Below are 11,079 nucleotides of genomic sequence, written 5' to 3' on the forward strand. Positions count from 1 at the left end.
GACTGAGGCCTAGTCGAGGTAAGAATGGTAGATGGTACACACGAATGATGTGATGGTGCTGGATCTGAGGAGTCTCTCCACATGGAGAAGGCTATCGACAACTGTACAGAGTGACTCAATTCCCACTCAGGGACATGTGGGAGAGAGAAGGTGGTACTGGGAACTCCAGACACAGAGCAGATGCCTCAGCAAAACCAACCCAGTAGGTAAGGGCCACAAGGAGCCATGGTATGGATTGGGCAGGGGTTTGCTCCACTTCCTTCATCTGAGAAAAAGGCAGTTAAATGACCCTGCTGTTCATAGCCTCTTTTTTCACCTTCACCACAACCTCACAATACCTAGAACTGCCTCCTTCATTGTTGTTAAGTTTCATTTCATAGTTTCATTGAATCCCTGCAGTGTGGAAACAGGCCCTTCGGCCCAACAAGTCCACACTGACCCTCAGAGCATCCCGCCCAGACCCATCCTGCATAACCCACCTAATCTACACATCCCTGAACACCACAGGCAATTTGGTATGGCCAATCCACCTAACCTGCACATCTTTGGATTGTGGAAGAAAACCCGAGCACCCAGAGGAAAGTCTGCCCCATCACCACCAGTCTGAGGCACTTCACAAGAGTTGCACATTCAGTTCGCCTGCAAGATGAAGAGAGAATTTTATCTGAATAGCCGGGTCTCCCTCATCTATTCTAGTCTGACACTGAGATGCAATGTTGCACTCTTCAGTGATACCCCTTTCTCATTTACACGACATATGCAATGGCGGCTGAGTTTTTATTGATGACAATGGATGCATGCTGTGCAAGTGTTACAGAGAACTAGGCCAACATATGTGCATGATGGTATATACAGAGTTAGACATCTATCACATGGGTTCCACTCACCACTCATCTTCCCAGATCTTATGACGTTATTGAATCATTTGTGAAAGTGGGCCCATATCCTTCTAGTCACTCTCTAATGCTCATCTTGTAACCATCTCCATCTTTCTTTGTATCTCAGATACTGGATGATGGAAGCAATAGCTCCTGCCATTCATAATTGGCAATTAATGCTTCAAGATATCAGAGAACCTTGGTGCCATCTCTAGATACTTGCCTACACCATTGCTGGCTTTTTAGGGGCACTCCTGTAACATCTGCTTAGTGAATAGAAGTCTCAGTTATTGCTGCCACTTGCCTTTTTGTTTATTCCTTCATGGGATGAGGGCATCACTGCCTAGGCCAGCATTTACTGCCCATCCCTAATTGCCCAGTGGGCAGTTGAGAGTTAACCACATTGCTGTGTGTCTAGAGTCACAGCTAGGCCAGGCCAGGTAAGGATGGCAGTTTCCTTCTCTAAGGGGCATGAATGAACCAGAGAGATTTCCAACAATCGGCAATGATTTCATGGTCATCGTTCAAGTCTTATTTCCAGATTTTTACTGAATTCAAATTCCATCATCTGCCGTGGTGTGATTCAAACCCAGATCCCCAAAACATTACCTGGGTTTCTGGATTAACAGTCCAGCGACAATACCACTAGACCATCACCTCCCCAAATTTCTGTATTCCACCTCCAGGCCTAGAAATGAAGATTGAAAATGTAGTCCCAGAACATGGTTCAGAATAAGGTGGGGACGTTTAGCATGAGATGAGGAGAGCTTTCTTCCCTTTTAAATGTTTGGGATTCCAACTTCTATGCTCCAGATCTGTGTGGATGTTCAGTCATTGAGTATATTTATGACAGTTTTATCAATTGTTGGGTACTAAGGGAATTAAAGGATCTGGAGATATTGCGGGAGGGTGGAGTTGAGATAGAAATTCGCAATGATCTTTTGGAATAGTGCAGAGATTCAAATGTTCTGTACCGCGTCCTTTGCTTATGTTTGTGCTTCCAGAATTTTTTTTCCATTTTGATATTTGAGACATTTTGTGACCTCTCTGTGAGAATAGTTGTGAGCAAGAGATAGGGAAGAGAGGAGCTGTGACCTGGTGGCCAACGCTACCTCAGCTCCATATCTAAAGCCATGATGCCAGTATAATGTGCCTGCGTGACACCAGTCTGAGATTCTCCTGCAGCATGTAGATGTTGGGCAGATGCCTCTTATGTTGAAAATGAAGTAATGACTGTAACCATCAGACACTGCAGCTTTATTAGTTCCACAAGATGGAAGTGGCCACCTGCTCCATATTGTAATGAAAGACTTTCAAGCTCTGTATGAAGCCATGTGCTAAGTCTGTGGCAGACCCCTCTGTACTAGTGTGTGAGCTCATGGATGCTGGTTATGAATCAATATTAACAGAGATAATTGGTAGATGGGTAATGAAGGCACAGTGATTTAAGCAGTGATGAAGCTAGTGGTGACTTTGATGGGACATGGCATTTGAAGATAAATTAATTAACCTTGAAAACATCTGTTGTCCTTTCTCTAACCCAGGCAGTGAATCCATCCTTCCAATCTGGCAGACTGTTTAAATCGATGCAGATCTGCACTTTATAGTTCAGCTTTTTTTATAAGTAATATATGACTATTTAGCAGTACTACATTAATCTCAACATTTCTCCCTCAGATCATTATAAAAATTTTGAGGATTTAACTAATCAAGTAACTTGCTTATTTTATTGAACTCTTTGTTGGATTAATATGAAAGTTAGTGTTTCTCACCTGATGAACTCCAGGATAAATACTATAGAATGCTATTGCTTGTATGGCGAATGCACAGATTACTCATTTATGAGAGAATTATTTTTTATTCCATCACAAGATGTGCGCATTGTTGGCAGGGCCAGCAATTTGGCCTATTCCTAGTGCTTTGAAGAGGTGGTAGTCGGCTGCTTTCTTGCATCATTGCAGTCCATTTGGTGTAGGTAGACCTACAATACCCTTAGAGAGAGAGTTCAGGATTTTGACCTGACAAAATGACCAGATCCTGAGTAGCTTGGAGGGGAATGTGCAGGTGCAGGTGTTCCCATACAACTGTTGCTGTTGTCTTCGAGATGATAGTGGTCATGGGTTTGAAAGTTGATGTCTAAGGAGCCTTGGTAGGTTTCTCCAGTGCATCTTTTAGATGGTACCCATTGCTGCTACTCAGCAGTGGAAAGACTCATAGTTGTGCCAAGCAAGCAGCCTGGTTTGTCCCAGATGGTGCCAAACTTCATCTATGCAAGTGGGGAGTATTCCATCACACTCCTGGCCTGTGCCTTGTGTATGGTGGACAGACATTGGACAGTCAGGAGATGTGTGACTTGCTTCAGGATTCCTTCAGGACCTGCTCTTGTAGTGTTTACATGGCTGGTCTATTTCAGGTTCTTGTCAATGCCAGCCCCCAGCATGTTAATATTTTGGGATTCAGTGATGGTAATACCATTGAATGCCAAGGAGCAATGGTTAGATTGTCTCTTGTTGAAGATGGTTATTGCCTGGCACTTGTGTGGTGCAAATGTTACTTGGCGCTTGTTAGCCCAAGCCTGGATATTGTCCAGGTCTTGCTGTTTTTAGACATAGGCTGCTTTAATATCTGAGGAGTAATGAATAGTGTTGAGCATTGTGCAATCATTGGCGAACATCCCCATTTCTGACCTTATGAAGAAGGGAAGATGTTTAACATCTTCAGTTAGAACAGAAAGAAAAATCTTTCCTGGTCAATGACAGCAATTTGATCCAGAATGACTGGAAAATTTTAACATCATTTCATTCCAGTTTACCTTTTGAAAAGATAGTGCATTCATTTATTGATGGAATTATTCCACTCCAATTTTACACTTCCACAATACTGTGAATCAGTTGGTGTGTAAATTGCCCATTCAACCCAAATCTGCTCCATTAGTTTCATAGTTTGGTGTAAAGCTCCAGATATGCAACAAGTATGAAGTGATCAGAGAAATAATTTCTTCACAGATGTTTTAGTTTGTTTTCTGAGGTTACATCTATACAATATGTAATGGATATCCAATAATATGCCTTATCCCCTGTATTATTGTTTCCTACTGCAAACGTAAAAATAGGAGGACAGGACAAAATAACAGCCGTGTGATCACTGAGCATTTCAATTTTTTGTTGCACTTAGTTTATGAAGTAGCACCATCTAGTGGGCCCCTTATGTAGTTTCCACAATTTATTTTGTTGTGTGCCTTATGAAAGTTCACCAAGTGCTTTCAGTTGGTTTTGAGATAGTCACATTTCAGACTGAAAGAGCAGCACTCAAAATCACAGGTTTAACTTTCACAGTGTGATTTCATAAAGCTTTCAATGCAGGCTTCTTCTTCCTCCTGTTAGATGTGCTATCTGGTCTTGCCTCCAGATCAGGTAACCTCTTCTGTGTTACAAGATGTTCCTTTCAGTTTCTCATCCAAACACCCAATAGTATCTCGTACTCAAGCCCACACACACACACTCTCACACACACACACACACACACACACACACACACACACACACACACACACACACACAGGGAAAGAGAGCAATCATCATTCTTCCTTTTTCAAACACTTGCATGATTTTTCTACTTGGTCTTTGAGGCTAGACTCCATCCCTCCGAAATATACTGCAATACATTTTGCAGCCAAACAAATAATTTTCCTAACTTATCGTGTAACTGAATTTCTTTGATTAGGAAAGTACAGTAAGTTCAGTCAGCACTGTCCAATTATTTCCAGTCTTTCGTTCAGTATTTCACTTGTTTTTCTCAACACATTTGCCTTTAGGGGCAGTGTTTGGTATATACCTTTTTTTGTTTTAAACATAATCACAACACGCAAAGTTCCACATTTTAGCATATGCTTTGTGTCAAGGCATGCTCCTTTTTAAATATTATGTATTGTTTTAAAGTAAAAATTATTTTTCCAAACTGATTTTTCATTTCAGGTTCTATGGCCAAACCACTCAAAATCTTCATCTGGCTTTTGTGTTCTCTTGTGCCATGGACTTCCTGCTGTCTCTAAACTCTGGTCCTTGCATCAGTAATAGGAAATATCATTGTGCTCCCCTGGATCCAATGTTTTTCCCTCTGGATAGTGATTTGATTTAGCTTTGACTTCTGGATGCTGGATGTCAGCTTCACCTCAGCTCTTTCATTCGGTGCATCTGCTGCAATATCTTTAACGTTATGACACTTTTGACTCATGAAGTACTTCCATCATCCAGTACACTTAATGGAGCATGCATAGTGACAGTGTCCCTTCTTGGTGATGACCATGCAAGGTTCATTATAAAATAATGTATGCATCTTATACAGAATTATCTACCTTTGAAATATGTCATCACTTGACAATACATTAGAATGTCTAGCTCCTATCTGTATTCTGCAGAAAACATTGCAGCATCCATTTTCTGAGCATGATGATCTTGAAGCTCCTGATCAATGTTGATGTCTCTCAGCTCTGGAACTTAGTGTGTACCTGCATCCAAATAATAACTCAGCTGGATTCTTTGTAATTTTGAAATAACTGCACAGAGGCTGTTATTCTATCACGGAGACACCTGTTATTTCCTTGTGCACAGTACACTGGCTGTGACCAGACGGTTCAGTCAGTCCCCTGAACCGAGGTGGGGCTAAATCCCCTGAATATTGGTCATCCAGGGTGTTCCTGATTGGTCCAGGGTTAGAATAGAATGGAATAGCCTTTATTATTATGTGCACTCAAATGAGTGAAATGAAAAGTTTAGTCACGATGTTGGCGCCATCTTAGGTACTAATTACCAAGGTACAGACACTTTAAGTGTTTGTTACAGAATTGAAAGAGTAAAAACAAAATATTTTATCAAAGGAATACAAAGTTTTAAAAGTACTAGACTTACTCAAAGCCCAGAATAAAAATAAAAGTCTAACCCAAATCAGGGCTCTCATAGCCAACAAGATCCAGCTGGTTTCAATCACTACATCCCTCCCCCTCCACGTCCAGGGGTGTGGGCCTGGTCTTTCTCTCATAGCTTTTCCTGTGACATTTTCGCCCCAGATCGGGTTCCTCTGATTCAAACTGTAACACGGGCAGCGTGTAGTCCGTCTCTTACATCCAGAGCATCTCAGGAGAGTTTCTTCCTGTTCTTCCAGTGGTAAGGCTGCATCTATCTCGCACTCTGAGGTTTCCTCGACACTAAACAGAGGAGGAAGAACCTGTGATTTTTGACAGGCCTTCTGGCTGTTCTGAGGGCCAGATATGTTTTGCTTCTGCCCCATTTGTGAGGTAACAGCTTTCAGGTGATCCACATGTTTGTTCAGGACCTTATCACCTACCCAAACTTTGTAAGTGATGGGACCTGACCTCACATCAACCTCGCCTCGTACCCATACAGGGCTACTCCCATGGTTCCGGCACCAAACTTCGTCCCCCGAATTAAACTGTCTCTCTCGCTTAGAAGAGGCATGTGGCAGCATTGGTGTTCCTGCTGCCGTTTCACTCTCCTTCCCCAGTTCTGGGAGTATCAGGTTTAACCTGGTGCAGAGTCTTCTCCCCATCAGCCACTCTGCTGGAGCTATTCCATGTTGTTGTTGGGGGGTGGTGGGGGTGGGGTGCACGGGATCCTATAATTGAACAGGTACCGGGACAGTTTGGTATCAAGTGACACTATAGACTGCTTCTTTCAGCCTTCCTTCAACGTTCGTATGGATCTTTCAGCTAGAACATTGGACGATGGATGGTATGGAGCCGTCCTTATGTACCAAATGCCATTTGACTTTAGGAAAGATTCAAATTCCCTGCTGGGAAATGACATCCCATTGTCCATGACCAATACTTTCGGGAGTCTATGTATCACAAACAATGCTTGTAGTTTCTCAATTGTCATCCCTGGGTTTGCTGAACAAACCTCATGCACATCCAACCACTTTGAATGTGACTGAAGGATGTCCAGGAAGTTTAAAACAGAAACAGACTGTTCCAGGGGAGGCACCACCAGAGGAGTATCTGCCAGTGGGAGGCAGCTCAAGGCATCCACATTAGCCACTTGGCTTCCTGGATGGTGTTCCAACTTGTACTTGTACACACTGAGAATCAGAGCTCACTGCTGAATCCTACTGGAAGCTATGGGTGGCACCACCTTGGCTTCCTTCAGTAGCCTTAGCAGGGGTTTGTGATCTGTTACGATGACAAATTCCCATCCATATAGGTACTGGTGGAACCTCCTCACACCAAAGATGACTGCCAAACCTTCCTTCTTTATTTGGGCATATATGCGTTCAGCATCAGCCAAAGTCTGGGAAGCATCTGCTATGGGGCGTTCCTCTCCATTGGGGAGTTAACCCTACCCTGATACTGTATGGGAGGCATCACATGTCAGCACCTCCTCTCGCTTTGGAGTGTAGTGGGCCAACAGCGTCCCGAAAGGCTACTTTTTAGCTACGTGACCATTTCCAAGGCTGACCCTTTTTCAATAGCAGGTGTAAAGGTGCCAAGATGGAGGCCAGGTTACATATGACCTTTCTGTAATAGTTCACTAGGCCAAGGAAAGACTGGTGCAGACGTGGGAGCCGGGGCTCCTTTGATCATCCTCACTTCATCTTCCAACGGGTGTACCCCGGTTTGTTGACTCTGTAACCCAATAGGTCACTTGGGCTGTCTGGAACATCCATTTTTTCCCTTCTAAGGTGTACGCCTCAGAAGGGAAATGTTTAAGCACTATGTCTTGGTTTTCCAACTGGTCTTTATTGACCTTCCCTGTTATTAGCACGTCATCCAGATAAATGGCAACTTGGGGTAACCCTTGTAAAATGTTCTCTGTGGTCCGCTGGAAAAGGGCGCAGGCTGATGATACCCCAAATGATAGTCTTGTATGTTGGTATAAACCCTTATGGGTATTAATTGTGGCGTACTTCTGGGACTCCTCGTCCACTTACAATTGCAGATAGGCTCGGCTCATGTCTCCTCCCCCGTGTACTTTGTGTACGTCTTTTAAGTGAGGGATTGGGTATTTATCCAGCTGTGAGAAGCAGTTTACTGTTTGCTTAAAATCCCCACAAAGGCAAACTGAGCCGTCAGGTTTCACAGTCAGTATGAACGGTGCTGCTCATTCCACAAAGCTTCCTCCACCCTCTACTTTTGCCCGCAGTGCAAATAGTACCGGGCAGACTTTGCAAAATCTCAGAATTGCTTCCTGGTCAACGTGTAAAGTAGCTTTGGACCCTTTGATAGTCTCAAGCCCTTCCTGAAAAACACCTGGACATTTCACTAGGACTTCACTGAGGCAGCTGTTTTCCAATTGAAAAAGGTTAACCCAATCCAGGTGAATCTTTCTCAAGCAATCCCGTCCCAATAAGCTTGGGCCTGAGCCTTTTACTCAAATCAATGGGAACGGCACCAACTGCTGCTCATAGGAGAGCGGAACAGAAGTCGTACCCTTAATCTGCAACGGTTCCCCAGTGTATGTTCTCAGTCTGGCTGAAGTTTCATGTAAACGTAAGCGTTGGAAAACTGAGTGTATCTTGGTAAAGACAGGTTCTGCAACCACAGATACAGCTGTGCCAGTATCAACCCAATGGGAACTGGGTGACCATTTAACCAAACATTAATTTTAATCAGTTCTGATTTGGACATTGCTGAGCGAGTTAATTGTTCCAAACCACATGTAGGAGGATGTCCCAGGATGTGCACTCTCCCGGGTACCAGCCTACAAGTTTTCTTACTCAAGTCAGGCTTTGTAGGACTCCTTTGCCGTCTGGAGTCCCCACTGGCTTGCCGGCCCAGATCCTGAAGAAGTTTTTAGCCATTTGGCTGAAGTTCGGCTTTGTTGTGGGACTCTGCTGTGGGCTGGGTCTAGGGTTCCTCTGCTCAGGCTATGCCCTGCGTGAGGCTCTGTGATTGCCTGCACTCAAGTGGTGTTCCCCAAACTCAGTCGACCAAATGAGGGTGTCCACTTCAAAAATCCTGATATGGATTCCCCAGGTTCTCTAACAGCTGAATAAAACCGATATCAATTCCCTGACCTTTGCTTCAATTTTCCCTCTCAGACCAAAATATGTTCTGTGTATAGGCTGAGCTAAATGCTTCTTGTTCTTGTGGTTAGTTAATTTCATTTGGCAGTTGAGCGACTTCCCAATTCCTTGAAAAATTGGTCCATATGCCTCTCTAAACTCTGCGTAGGGTATCAGAAAAGTTATTTTTAACCTAATTTGTCACTTCCCTGAGGCTCAGGCAGTTCCTATGCTTGGAGGATGCTTGCCATCCTCCTCAAACACCACAAATTCTGCCTCTACAATCCGATCGCTGGCACTCACATCTGCAGCGAAGCATCCTACAATTTGGTATGGGGTTGGCTTGACATACTAGCGAGGAATTATCTCTTTCTCTACTCTGTTAACTAAACTGTGGCTTTATTCTTTTGATCTACCGTCTCTGTGTAACATAGCGACAATTTCCCATTAGTTGTTCGCATTTCCTGATTATTCCTATTATTTCCTCTCTGTGTCCTCTCCATCTGTCGATTCCAATGGGTTCTGTTTCCTGTTGTGTCCTTGGTCTGCAAGTTATTATACAGGTACAAAAAATAATGAAAGCTAAAATTAGAAAAATGTAGAAACTGTGTAAGAAATTGTTTTTTTTAAATGAAAGTGGTATCAGAAATTAAAGGTCCAAGGAAATAAGACAGAAATGGGCATGATGAGAACCAACAGCAAACAAAGAAATAAGTTTTATTTAATTGAATATTTTTCATTACAGAAACTAATAGTAAATGGGACTCACTTTTAATATGACATTATATAGACGAGCATTAGTCATCCTTATTAAATAATTAACTAATGTTTAAAAGGTTTCTCTTTCATTCAGTGATATGCCACAATTTATACCTCAGTAATTAGCTTGAATGATTTTTGTGTTATTGAAGTCTTACCAGTATTGGAGTGGGAGCCACTACAGATTCAACCAGAAGACACAGTGTAAGGAGTGTACCATCGGATGGAGGTTGTTCCACAGAATATTCCATTTCTACTGTGGACCTAAAATGCTTTAAGTTGAACTGGATGGACATCATTCAGCAAAACAAAGAAAAATGGAAAGAGCTGGCAATTCAAGGTGTGTGGGAGTGATTTTCATTTTTTTAAAAATCTAATTATTCTAATCATACAAGTACAAACCTTCTAAAGTATCAGATTGCTGTTACTCCAGCAGATCATACCCTTTCGATTCATATGAACATCCAGTGTCCAAGATACCCCTTAATAACCTGTGAAGATGTCATTGTTACCTTTAACTGTGTTGAAGAATATTTGCTCTATTTAACTTATTTTCATCACCTGATGGGCTGGTTCTTGCTGTTCTACAATTCTACAAGTATCAGCAACTCTTCATCACCTGATTGCACATGCTTATTGGCAACTTAGATAGCAAATGCTACCACAACAAGAGACAACAAGCACAACAACTGAGATTAACTCTGCCCTCAAGTCCACATAAATATCCTCACCAGCAGGCATCACTTGAAAGGAAGTTACAATCCTGCCTTACTCCAACACAAATCTGTGATCTTGGGTTTGAAACTAGTCTTTTATGTTCCTGCAGCTTAAGTAATAATGAATCAACCTCTGTTTCACATCTTTCTGACCTTCCTTTTCAGTGAAGACAGTAGATGGGTAGGTCATGTAGAGTATATTTCTCCTTCATCTTACATTACTGCACAAGACTATTTCATCACCACAGATTCCATGGTAAAATGCCAAATATGATCCCAACTGCAGAGACCACACAGCAAATGTACAAACGCTTTGATTTGTAGAGTGCAGTGACAGAAAAGCTAGCTGCCTACCAAATCATTGGGCAACATTTGAAATGTTAATATATAATTCAACTTAAATACAGGACTGCAACAGGAAATCTGTGGTTACTTTCATTGAAAAAGAATCTATAAAGTGACTACAGATTGTTTTCATTGGATTGTTTATTAGTTTGTTAATCATAAAAAAGAAATCACAAGGACTCAGCTGAGATATAGTAGGAACTGGCGATGCTGGAGTCTGAGATAACAAGGTGTAGAACTGGATGAACACAGCAGGCCAGGCAGCATCAGAGGAGCAGGAAAGCTGACCCTTCTGAAGAAGGGTCCAGACCTGAAACATCAGCTTTCCTGCTCCTCTGATGCTGCCTGGCCTGCTGTGTTCCTCC

General features: G+C 42.6%; 1 protein-coding gene across 1 annotated transcript in view; it reads left to right on the top strand.

Annotated features, from left to right (window-relative positions):
- The window catches only part of pde1a (phosphodiesterase 1A, calmodulin-dependent), a 477,849-nt gene that overhangs the window by 436,556 nt on the left and 30,214 nt on the right, over window positions 1–11,079 (top strand). Inside the window, exon 16 of the mRNA XM_048599192.1 lies at window positions 9,806–9,993. Coding sequence (XP_048455149.1) covers window positions 9,806–9,993 — 188 coding nt within the window. The remainder of the gene's footprint in view (window positions 1–9,805; window positions 9,994–11,079) is intronic.

Source organism: Rhincodon typus, chromosome 7, assembly GCF_021869965.1.
Source record: "Rhincodon typus isolate 14 chromosome 7, sRhiTyp1.1, whole genome shotgun sequence".
Lineage (NCBI taxonomy): Eukaryota > Metazoa > Chordata > Chondrichthyes > Orectolobiformes > Rhincodontidae > Rhincodon > Rhincodon typus.